This window comes from Epinephelus lanceolatus, chromosome 6, assembly GCF_041903045.1.
Source record: "Epinephelus lanceolatus isolate andai-2023 chromosome 6, ASM4190304v1, whole genome shotgun sequence".
Classification (NCBI taxonomy): domain Eukaryota; kingdom Metazoa; phylum Chordata; class Actinopteri; order Perciformes; family Serranidae; genus Epinephelus; species Epinephelus lanceolatus.
Window position 1 is genome coordinate 29,709,522 of NC_135739.1, and position 12,552 is coordinate 29,722,073.

Sequence of the window (12,552 nt, forward strand, 5' to 3'; positions counted from 1 at the left end):
TTTCGCAAAACCTATTTTTCCCCGTTTTTAGGTCATAAACACATGAGAGAAAACATTTTGCAACAGAAATGGTATGGATCACCAGAATTTTTTTCTTCACTTGCCTCACAGGGCTGCTATAGGAATGACTTAAAGCCTAAGTGTGTAAAAATGGTGAGTAACAGTGACATCAGCGGTCAAATTCTAGATTGCAGCGCTCACTCACGCTCACTTGCTCACCCCTCCCCGTTGGGTAAGTTATGGTGGCCTCGTAGGACAGAAAGCCTTGCGCAGACAGAGATGGCATCATCCGAGAGTTTTTCAAGTTTTTCAGGAGTAGGCCTATCTAGCGATAAGGTGAATATTTATTTAGGAATCTAAACCATGTTACGATATTGTAGCGACCCTGCAGTAAATGTTCTGTTATAATGTCAATGTTCTGTGAGTTAATGGCATGTTTGGGATTGAATGAGTATAGGTAGGGGGATGGGGTGCGAGTGTGACGGGAATGAGGGCTGTGTGAGTGCGCGTGCTGGTGTGTGTATGAGCGAGCTGGAGGAGAGAGCAGGAGTGCACAGTTGGAGTTACAGCTAAGTTCTTGTTTGTTGGTTGTTTTGGCGTAGTTACAGCCAACAGTAACCTGTACTGTTCAGTAATAAACAGTGGTTTGCCGAATAACTGCGTCATCCTTTCCACACGTCCTGGCGGATGCTACAATATGTTATAGCTTACCAGTGAGATTATCTGTGAGATATAACGTTATGTTAGGAGTGTTTTATTTCTAATTGTTTTGGTAACACGAGCAAACATTAGCACAGTAATGCTAAAATAACACATTTATGTGATAGTCATGGCACAGTGCGGCAAATATAGGTTGGTACGATTATAATATATGCGTCTCCAGAGTGTTCTTCCACAGGAGTTCTTTCCACATGGAATAAGCAACGCCGATATTCACTCGCGTTTTGTCCCGTCCTCGATATCTGATCTTTTTCTTTTAGTTGGTGGCGTGGTTTCCCTCGGGGCAAAACATGTGTGTGGTCCTCCATTTTAAGTGTGACAGAATCATAGAAGTACAAAGCAGGTTCATGCAGAAGCGGCCCGGATTGAGCTTCACCTTAACTGTCTCCAGTGACGGCAAGTTCTAGGTAAACGCGAAAGGCGAAGTGCGTGTATCTCTTTCGGCCACTGTATTTAAATATGGCGACGCAAGAAGGCAGCCTCCAGCAGACTGCGCCTTGCCTGTGTATATAAAGAGAAATCAATCTAAGCCTATGAGAAAGCTGCCATTTGTATGTGAATTGCATTACACTTTAGTAAATATATATTTATGAAAGCAATAGTTGATATTTGCTAATAAACAACCACGTAAATTACACATTGTAACTTTAAGACCCTGAAGTGTAAATTAAAAAACAAGCAAAAAGAACAACAACACACTTCTCACAGAAACATAAAGAATAGGACTTTAATTGTCATTTTTCTTATTTCAGTGCACAAGTGAAAAAGTTAAAACAATTTGGAACAGTAGGTCAGAAAATATCACTTATGACAATATAAAATATACAGTAACTAAGGCCACAGGTTAAAGGTGGGTGGACTTCTTCAACACCCAAATGAAGTGAGCACACAAATCTCTGCAGAACATTTTTGTGAATGAAACTTGCCCACAAACAGACTGCAGCAGTGACAGGTAGCTTTAAATGGTACTTTTAGGGGTGTCAAATACGGAAAAAAGTGTAATTTCACAAACAAGCACATCCTCATGAATGAGTGACATTTATCAGACTGAAACTAGCAAATTACGCGACGTTTTTGCACTTCCACAGAAAAAGTTAGCAAAGTGCAGGATAGGAATACAAAAATTAGGATTTCTCTCTTTCCTTCTTTTTTACAGGGAAACTTGAGACCAAAACTAAAATCGTTTAACCCGATACTCAAAGTCAAAATCAAGTCTTGATAAAGTAATTCTATATCTGGAAATGTATAATCAAGCATCACTGTAATTAAACTACAGTGGTTGAAAATGCCCTAACAAAGCTACGGACAGGTCCCTTGCAGAACTGAATCAGTTTTTCCAGCATCGTGTTCTGATACTGGCTCATTGTGTTTTTATCTGAGCCAACTACAGCTCATCACCTTAGAGAAACTTTTAGAAACTGTAAGTATATAATGTATTGACTGTACTGTAAATTTCTGTAAATGTACATGAAAAAGCTGCTGGCTGTGCTGATTAAAGGGATAGTTCAGAATTTTTGAAGTGGCGCTGTATGACACACTTATTCATAGTCACTGTATTACATTCGGGAGATGTCTGTCGGCACACCCCCACTTTGGAGAAGTGTACGCTATATTGGAAAGCCATCCACAGCTTCAAATTCCCACTTACGCTCTTGTCAAAGCCACCAGACTCCAATGACAAAATCAGTCATTTTAGCTCGATGAACACAGGAGCTGCTGGTCTACCACTGCCTCAATCAGCTAGTTCATTTGTGTTGTCGTGTGACTTTGGTGAAATCAGAACTAACCCTTTAAAACACCAAAGTCACACAATAACCCAAACAAAATAACTGACTGAGGCAGTGGTAGACCAGCAGCTCCTCTTAGCTATGTTAAATTAGCCTTCTGTTTTTCTCAATGGAGTCTTGCTTTGAAGTGAGTGATGTAAGGGCTTCAGTTTCCCGTAGGACATCGCATTCTGACAGTAGGGCAAAGCAGTGAAAATATTCTATTCTTACATAGCGTACACTTAAACTGATTCATGCTTATGTTTTTAAGTGGGACTTTTTTAGGCAGCTAAAATACATACCTCATACAAAACTTAAAAAATTCTGAACTATCCCTTTAAGACCACATATCTGTCATTCAGAATATGTATGTATGAATATATCTTCTCTAACTTGACCATTTTAGCACAGAAATCTTGTTCAGTAGTAGTTCTGTATTGGTGTAACATGTCAAAGCGTTTTATGTTTCCAAAGACAAGGACTGCAGTTGACTGATATCCTCATTTGCTAATTACATTTTTTTTGGCAGCCATTTGTGGTTACAGAGGGCCCTCTGTTGGGCTTTTGGATAAACTGCAGCAGGATGTTGCTGAGTAGGAACAATTATTAAATATTTTTTAAACTGTAGACCACACTCCCAAGATTACTTGTGGAGAAATAGAGATGTAAAAGAACTACATGTGTCTCATTAATCCTTGACTGGGTGTTCTTGTTAGCTGCAAATAACTGAGAACCAAATTTAAGGGACTTCACCAAGAACTGGAACAATTATTGTCATAATTATTAAGAAACTGAAACTTGTTCAGCACACTCTGATGCCAGGGGGACACAATTCAAAGTTAAAACATATTTGGCTTTGAATGATTAACATTCACCTGACAGCAGTAAGATCTGAGCTCAATCATACTTTCCTCATAAGATACAACAGACCAATGAGAAGCCACAGAGCTCATTATAGCTGCACGTGGACTTCTGATTGAGTCACCCCACAGTCTTGGGCTGGGACTCCTTGGTACACATAACCACCTTGGGGTTGGTATGGAGGAGCCATCATGACTGCAGGAGGCTGCATTTGTACAATGGTTTGATTCTGCATATTGATGACAGTGGGAGTTTGTCTGCGATGTTTTAACTCTCGATGCATCTGACACCAGGCGCACCACTCACAGCAGCAGGTAGCTATGATGTCCTTACACAGAGAACCCTGCAGAGAACCAAAGAAAACATACACATGTAAAGTTGTACATTCAACATTGCTTCACTTTATTATTAAACTTGTCATGTGAAATCAAGTAGCAGCTTCACATGCATCATACCTTGATGCCGTATCTGTTTCGCATGGCAACCCTTAGAGAGAGGACTGCAGGAGAAGGCAGGCATGGAGATTTCAAACAGCATATGTCAAACAACGGGAGACAACGGTTCTCTCCAAATCTTTCTGACACCGTGGAGGCAAGACAAGGGCCGCACCAGAAACCATAGCAACCTAAAAAACACAAAGATACACCAACAAAGTGGGAAAAAAATCTTAAGTGACTTGATAAAGAAGGCCTTACAGATGACACATAAGAAGGACTTTGATCTGAAAAAGCTAATTTGTCAAACTTGTGGTATTGATTCTTACAAGAACTTGCATCCTCAAAGCAGTCGAAGAGACCAGTGTTCCACTCTATCAAAGGTCTTGTTTCCATTGGATGTTAGACTTCAGCCACAGGCAGCCAACAATGAATCTGTTAACATAGAAATCAGAACACAGCAAAAAGTCAGAAAGTCAAGGTAGGAAGCTCATATATTGGAGCATAAGATTAAATTTAGTGTCTTAATTGTTTAGGTCCACCTCAGCAGGAGCACGTGTCTGAAAATACTGTGATGTGATTGGACACTGGGACTTACTGCCTGAGCTGGCAGGCTGTGTGTGAATTGCAGTGCCTCCAGTAGAGGGTGACAGAGTGCCCTGTTCATTGGTGTTTGGTGGTCAAGCAACAGTTTCTTTGCAGACTGATTTGGCAAGATACAACTAAATAAAAGCCTGGAACATTGGATATAAAATTCAAACAGTCCCAAACTGATATCATATGCAAAAAAGCATATACAACCTAAAACAGACTATGCTTCTAAATGATAGCAAGTAGTAACCTAATTGAAAACAATTGTTAAGGTACAAGCACAAGTACAATACTGAGTATTCTATTACATTTTATAAATAATAGTAACTTTAGAATGAATGTAAGATATATTGATGTCACTGTAAACTCCATAAACTGCGGCATTTATCTTAGACGTCAGAATGTAGTGCTCCAAATTGTTGTTTGCCACTGCAGATAGAATACAAATTCCTTCGCTAATTTTCTGCAAAATATTAGTGTCTCTAATAAAACGACTGAAATCCCCCAAAAGTTGTCATTTTGATAAATACCACAAAGTATGCTGCCAAATTACATGATAAAAAAAAACAACTAGTAGAGACCATCGTCTGGTGGAATCATTCCAGCCACGACACAGTGTTCTGTGGGCCAGGGGTGTGAAGTGGGGGGAGGGTCCCTACCTCCTACAAATCTACTTCTTGCCCCCCTACTTCCTGCCCCCATGCTCAAACCACATCAATCTTCAAACTACACCTTCATTTTGACCTCACCAACACACTCATAAAGTTTGTGACTGCATCTTGCTCAGTTGTGACACTGTTGCGTTGACAAATTTTGTCCACAGACAGACAGACGTATAAAAAAAGCGCTTGGCAAAATACTTTAAACTACATCTGTGGTAGTTCCCAAAGATTAGATGAAGTCTCCAGGTACGAGCCTAATACTAAGTATTCTACTATATTTTTTCAATTATAGTGACTTTAGAATGGATGTAAAATACATTAATGTCACTGTTAAGTCCATAAAATTTACCATTTACATTAAGTGATAGGAATTATAACACAGTGCATGACATGACAAACAAAATGAAGTAATACTCCAGATTTGAAGATGCTGTTTGCCACTGCAGACATTTCCTACAAATTATTACAGTGTCAATAGAACAAAAAACAAAACGTAACCAAAAAAAACCCCTGACATTTGTTACCTTTTTTTTTTTTTTAAATTTCAGTACACTCACGATAAGAATAACTTCATTACCCTAGGAAGACCTAGGGTGCCTCTGTTTTTGTGGTGAGGTTAGTATTGTCAAAAATTGCTATGGCTTGAAATAGAAGTGGCATCTTGTGTGTGTCAGACAGCTTAACTCAAAAGATGGTGTAAAGAAGTAAATTTAAACATACATGGTTAAAGTGTCCCAAAAAGGAAACTTTCCACTTTTGATTGTGTTTAATCAAAGTACAGTTATCATCAAAGCATAATAATTGTTATTTTACTGGTCAGGTAAAGAAGAGAAATTAAAAAAACAGAATTACCTTTGTTGAGAGATCCAGCTGCATGAAATGGTCAAGGCTCACTGCTTTATGAAGCCTCACTGACAAAAAACCTCGTAAATCTCTGTTCAACGGTCTGCTGTTGTGACTGATACTGACTTGTACCAACCTTTGTATTAGCAGCTGCAGCTCTAACCTGACCACAGCATCCTGTCTCACCCTTCGCAGCACCAGTGTTAGGGATGTGAAACCATTGCTTTTCACAGCTTTAGTGTCTCACAACATCCTGTGTTAGGCTACTTTCAACTGAAGAACACCTACATATTTACAGGTAAATGAAAGTGATGCCATTATTGCTATTATTATTATTATTATTATTATTATTTACAATCGATATTACTAATTATCTGATGTGCATAGATAACATTTTAAGCTCCACAATAATCCCGTTTTAATGTGTTATGTATATGTATATAGGGCGACACGGTGGTGCAGTGGTTTGCACTGACGCCTCACAGCAAGGGGGTTCCTGGTTCGATCCCAGTAAGGAGCCCTATTGTGCAGTGTTTGCATGTTCTCCCCATGTCAGCGTGGGTTGTCTTCGGGCATTCCGGCTTCCTCCCACTGTCCAAAGACATGCAGGTTAACTGGTAACTCTAAATTGTCCATAGGTGTGAATGGTTGTCTGTCTCTATATGTCAGCCCTGTGATTGTCTGGCGACCTGTCCAGGGTCAGGGTGTACCCTCTCGCCCAGTGTCAGCTAGGATAGACTCCAGCACCCCTGCGACCCTCAAGAGGATAAACAGTTACGAAAATGGATGGATGTATCTGTATATACATGTGTTACACAATTCATTGTTCTTTAATTCAAAATATGCAGGTTGTACTTTTCCTTAAAAAGACAAATGGCTTTAATTTGAAGGAGCACTGAGTAGTAAGTAACAAAAGATTTACTGAAATCAAGCCTACTCAAGTTTAGTACCACCACAAAGAGGCCTCCAAATATTATCAGGGTGGCCATGGTCCCTGTGGCCACCTCTTTGTTGCATCACTTCAACCAACATCAAAGCCTGTTGACCTATATGCTAGATGCATGGCAGTTATGGTTTCATGTTTAACATACCAGTAGACAGGCTGAGCCTCTAACTGATGTTTTGCACGTGCCTTATGTTTGACCATATATGGAGTTTTTCCTGTGCTCCAAGAGAGACACAGAAGGGTGTGGGGCTCTTTGTTTTTGGTTTTGCTTGTTTCACTGCTTTTGTTAGAGGTAATGAGGGAGTATGTTGTTGTTGAATACCACCAAGCTAGTTGAGCATAATTAGAAGCTCTTTTCTTTTACATAGAATTTTAATGTCCATATTATATGATTGTTAAGCTTTAAATAGAAACAGATTATTTACTCTGCAACCAAATTTAAGTTGGTGTTAGTGTCTTCACTGAAAGCCGCCTGTGACAGCCTCACTACTACAGGTAAGAAACTCCTTGGGATGAGCTGATCATTTTCAGTGCAGCTTTTAAATGCTTAATTGCTGAGTTAATACTGAATTGTCAATATGCTACATTGAATACTGTTAGTTTAACAGAGTGATGCTAAATGAACACTTAAAGAGTTGAGCAAACTGGATTTATCTATCTTGAATTGAACGTGAGATTTTTTTTTGTACTGACCTAATAGTATAAAGATAATAAGAGGCTGGATGCTGCCTCGTTAAACCAGGTGAGGCTCTTGAACATAGTCTTCCTCTGACGTACCACCAGACTCCCCTAAAACCTGCACAGCACAGACACTCTTTTATCCGGCCCTGTTGCTGTACTGTCACGGGATACTGTGATCTGACAGAAGTGATACGACCAAGCTGGTTAACGCCGGTCAGTCTTAAGTTTCTTTAAGCAGGCTTTAACTTAATGTTAAACTGTGTATAGAATACAGAAACCCATCTGATACCTGGGTCATTGATCATTCGCCATCACCAAGAAAGATGTCCGTGCCTGGAAGAGGTATTGGCTAAGAACCTTGACACCTTTGTTATATTTATTTTCTCAATCTAGAGAATCTTAGAAGTCTTGTGCTTTGGCGTAGATGGGACAGCAAAAAAATCAAGTTATTCAAGATTTTGTTTTAGAGTACACCTGAAGGTCAACCAAGGTTTGATTACTTAAAGCTGCTATGTGGGAAACTTTTTACTTGGGCTCTCTCCAGTGATAGCCTCTATAAAGACACAGCACACTGCAGGTATGAACAAAGCAAAGCATGCTGTTGTGATTCATACACTGCTGCTGCAAGCTGTCTTCATACCATTTACACTTGCTTCTGTAGCGGATAATTTTATTCATTTATCCACCATCTGTACATTTATTTTCATTTCAGTTGTCATTTTATTTTACTTATTACTAATAAGATTGTGGAGGAAACTCCACTCCCAGGAAGCAGTGATGAACTGACAGGACAGAGGTGGCTACAGGGTGTTTCCCAGTATTTAACTCCTGATGACAAGAACTTGACTGAAAATATCAACAGGTGAGGATCAAGACATCCATCAAGTTGCATCTGTGTGACCTCGCTTCTGACATTTGATGCGTTAAAAACACAAAACTGTTCTCCTGTGATGCTGCAGTAACATGAGGCTCACATGTGTGAATATCTTAGCACCTCTTACTATAACTAATGAGAGAGTGATACCAGGTTTGTGCAAAGCAATGTGTTACTTACTACTACTACTGCTACTACTACTATTAATAATAATAATGATCATTTATTTTTCACAATTTTCATTTGATTGTTATTTCACCCACATCAACACATAGACACAAACTAGTTTCTCTCAGGAGCAAATGACATGCTGATTGTCTCGTTTTTATACAAACAAACCCTTTGCCATGAAAATAATTTAGAAGTCACAAAACACATAAAAATTCCACAAATAAAATAATTTTATGGGACAGTTTTTTTGTGTGTGTAATTTTAATGTGATTTTTCCTGCAAATAACAACAAAAAAAGAATTAAAATTTACACATAGTTACACAAATCTACTTGGGTTTTAAAAATCCTTCACAAAGCTGTGGAGTAAATGTTTTTAATTAAACATAACTCCTTCAATATACATGTGAAGCTAAAGCAGCAACAGTTCAGGACAAGTACATGTTCAGGAAACATCTGCTCTCATTTGTGAATTTTCTCCTGATTTTGACAGTAGTTCACTTTTACTAAGTAAGATAAATCCCTGGCCATTAAAAAGAGAGAGTTACCAACCACCACCATAGAATTGTCATGATTAACATTGTTATATTATTAGACTGACATCTACCCAGCATGCGGATGCTGAGGAGACACCACTTAAAATAATTACATCTTTGTATATCACTGCTTAGAAAAAAGGTCCAAACAAGGACTGTATCCTGCTAACCAACACCTAACCAACAGTGTTTAGAAATCACAAAGCTCAATCTGAATTAACCATTAATAACCCCTGGGTAGCCCCTAAAACCAGGAGGAGCTGGGTTTCCAGGATACATCCCAGGAGCGAAAATGACTGGAGGAAGCTGCATGTTGACAATGACAGCTGGTTGTTTCATGCGGTATTTCATCTCGCGATGCATCAGACACCAGGAGCACCACATACAGAAACAGGAAGTTGCGACGTCTTTACAGATAGAACCCTGTGGAGAACAAAGATATTCGTTATACTGTTTTTACTGTGTTTCTCAGTTATTATTTAATGTCTTACATCAATCATATGTTTAGTTTTAATATGACATGATGTCTTCCTGAACCTCAAGACTGTCTGTTATTCAAAGTGTGTCCTGTAATTTGACTATATAAGGTATATAAATATATATCTTTTTTCTGTATAAGTACATTAGATAATAAGTAATCAGTGTACATCAGTTTTACACGTCTTACCTGGATACCATATTTGTGTCGAATGCCAACCCGCAGAGCCAAGGCTGCAGGAGGCGCACACAGAGGGAGTCCACAGGCTGCTGTTATGGCGGGGCTGAGTATGTCACATAATGGGAGACATCAGTTCTCTCACTATACAACAATACATGGGCAGCAAAACAAACCATAGCAGCCTGAAAAACAAGTAGTTTTAAGTTGTAACAGTGTTGTAATATGCAAACTATCTGACTGAGGAAGGACACACAAATGAGAAAAGAAAGAATGAGGCCTTTTTACAAGTTCCCCACAAAATATGCCATTATTTTGGATGAATATGATCGAAAGATATGAAAGAAGTGGTCTTAATACTGATGAATCCTTTCGTTACCAAAGTAGTACCAAACAGTAACTGGTAGTCCACAGAAATAACCTCTGTTTTTGTGGCAAGGTCAGTAAGACAGTTTTGCCCCTCATAAATCTCTTTGCTGATGATGCTTTCATTTTACCTTTAAAATGAAGACATCTGACTTTTCTTTTCAGTATAATTAAAGATCAATTTTGCTCCACATAAATCTCTTTGTAAAATCCTGCAAGCTTCCAACACATCAGATTAAGCTTTCATTTTACCTTTAAAATGAAAATATTTACTTTTCTCATCAGCAAAATGAAAAATCTTACCTGATCAGCTAAAAGCCTTGTTGTCCCTCAGAAAGCTGTGAAAGAACACGTCATGTACGAGGAGTGGCGCCTCATCCACACGAGCAGGTAAGCATTAACAATGCTGCAGAACCTGAACCTATGTGCAGAGAGGCAAACCAGTCAGACTCTAACTATCTGAAAAGTGAGAATAGCAGCACATGATTTTCATGGGTGTTCTTTTTCTTACCTTGCATGTAATTATGTTTGACTCATTGATGGGACTTTTGCAGATCCTTGCTTGTAGAGTAATACACTCCTTTGGATGGTTTCATGTGTTTTACGGTAGACAAACATTTTTAAGAAACATAAGTTGAACCAAACACCAACTTTAGTTTCAGTGTAGCCTGTTTGACATCAAGATATTTCAGGAATGAGGTTCAACATATAAATATCACTGACTGAAGACAGGTGTCCTTTGGTGATGTATGTGATGTTCCACCTGCATAAATATATATAAACTCCTGAAGAGCCAGCAGAGATTTTTTTTTAAAAGTATCACTTTGGTTTTTGTTCGGTAGATGTTTTTAGTTCTACATTACATATGAAATCAGACTTTTATAGGCGTCATATCTTGAGTCTATATTTCTGTCTCATGGCAATCCAGAAAGACAAGGCTACAGGAGGCGCAAATAGGTGAACAATTAGGCTTTTTTCACTATGAAAGAAATTTGTTGCACCTGGCAAGAATGTCCCATAAATAATATGTTTGTAAATGTAGTTCAACAACATAGCTTGCAAACAATGCAGCGCTGTAAAATGTTGGCTCTTTTACAAGAAAATCTGATTTGAGGTGAATTTGCAGTTGTCAGAATGTGACTTTTATGATGATCTTTAAAGAAAGCATTTCTTCTTTTTTTAAGTAATCACAAAAATAATACAAAAGCATTTAACTTTGTACACCCTTCTGCTAAGCTTAAAAAAACACAAGTCCCTCTTTAGTACTTTAAAAAAATTATTTGACATGCCTCCCCTTTTTTCACCACCCCCTTCCCCCCTAATAAGTAACGGACACTCCCTTAGTACAAAATGTAATCTAGTGACAGTGAGCGCGCGTTTTGGCTCTCAAGAGGGCACTTTAGCACGCCTTTTGGCTCTCAAGAGGGCACTTTAGCGTGAGTTTTGGCTCCCAAGAAGGCACTTTAGCGTGTGTTTTGGCTCCCAGGAGGGCACTTTAGTGTGCGTTTTGGCTCCCAAGAAGGCACTTTAGTGTGTGTTTTGGCTCCCAAAAAGGCACTTCAGCGTGCGTTTTGGCTCCCAGGAGGGCACTTTAGTGTGCGTTTTGGCTCCCAAGAAGGCACTTTAGCGTGTGTTTTGGCTCTCAAGAGGGCACTTTAGCGTGCGTTTTGGCTCCCAGGAGGGCACTTTAGCGTGTGTTTTGGCTCTCAAGAGGGCACTTTAGCGTGCGTTTTGGCTCCCAAGAAGGCACTTTAGCGTGCGTTTTGGCTCCCAGGAGGGCACTTTAGCGCGTGTTTTGGCTCCCAGGAGGACACTTTAGCACGCGTTTTGGCTCCCAGGAGGGCGTTTTGGCTCCCAGGAGGGCACTTTAGTGCGTGTTTTGGCTCCCAGGAGGGCACTTTAGCGTGCGTTTTGGCTCCCAAGAAGGCACTTTAGCGTGCGTTTTGGCTCCCAGGAGGGCACTTTAGCATGCGTTTTGGCTCTAGAGAGGGCACTTTAGCGTGCGTTTTGGCTCCCAGGAGGACACTTTAGCACGCCTTTTGGCTCTCAAGAGGGCACTTTAGTGTGCGTTTTCGCTCCCAGGAGGGCACTTTAGCGCGCATTTTGGCTCCCAGGAGGGCACTTTAGCACGCGTTTTGGCTCCCAGGAGGGCACTTTAGTGCGTGTTTTGGCTCCCAGGAGGGCACTTTAGCACGTGTTTTGGCTCCCAAGAAGGCACTTTAGCGTGCGTTTTGGCTCTTAGGAGGACACTTTAGCACGCCTTTTGGCTCTCAAGAGGGCACTTTAGCACAGGCATGGTGCATTTTTCTGCTGGGGGGGCACTGCCATGAGGCAGTGCTGTTGCCATGAGGGGGGGGGTTACTTATTCCACAGCAGTGTTTGGGTGGGTGGAGGGCTTCAAGTGGCATCCACATGAATACCATGACCAAAGGTCTCCCAGCAGAACAT

General features: G+C 40.0%; 1 protein-coding gene and 1 long non-coding RNA gene across 2 annotated transcripts; both read right to left on the minus strand.

Annotated features, from left to right (window-relative positions):
- Positions 1 to 2,628: 2,628 nt before the first annotated feature.
- Positions 2,629 to 6,024, minus strand: LOC117254007 (cornifelin homolog A-like). Its single transcript, XM_078168932.1, has 4 exons — positions 5,887 to 6,024; positions 4,111 to 4,216; positions 3,803 to 3,972; positions 2,629 to 3,690 (listed from the first exon to the last, which is right to left on the minus strand). The coding sequence occupies exons 2-4, from the start codon at positions 4,175 to 4,177 to the stop codon at positions 3,439 to 3,441; spliced, it is 489 nt and encodes a 162-aa protein (XP_078025058.1). The 5' UTR covers positions 4,178 to 4,216; positions 5,887 to 6,024; the 3' UTR covers positions 2,629 to 3,438.
- Positions 6,025 to 8,264: 2,240 nt separating this feature from the next.
- Positions 8,265 to 10,526, minus strand: LOC117254011 (uncharacterized). The gene is made up of 4 exons (XR_004501447.2): positions 10,408 to 10,526; positions 9,751 to 9,923; positions 8,406 to 9,506; positions 8,265 to 8,345 (listed from the first exon to the last, which is right to left on the minus strand). It is a non-coding gene; the product is annotated as an uncharacterized LOC117254011 (long non-coding RNA).
- Positions 10,527 to 12,552: the final 2,026 nt, after the last annotated feature.

Bases quoted from the DNA above. Each gene is read 5' to 3' on its own strand.
- LOC117254007 (XM_078168932.1), bottom strand. From the start codon at position 4,177: ATGGAAACAAGACCTTTGATAGAGTGGAACACTGGTCTCTTCGACTGC. The intron at 3,973-4,110 runs GTAAGAATCAAT...TGTGTTTTTTAG, and splicing joins CTTTGAGGATGCAAGTTCTT to GTTGCTATGGTTTCTGGTGC. The intron at 3,691-3,802 runs GTATGATGCATG...GGTTCTCTGCAG, and splicing joins GAAACAGATACGGCATCAAG to GGTTCTCTGTGTAAGGACAT.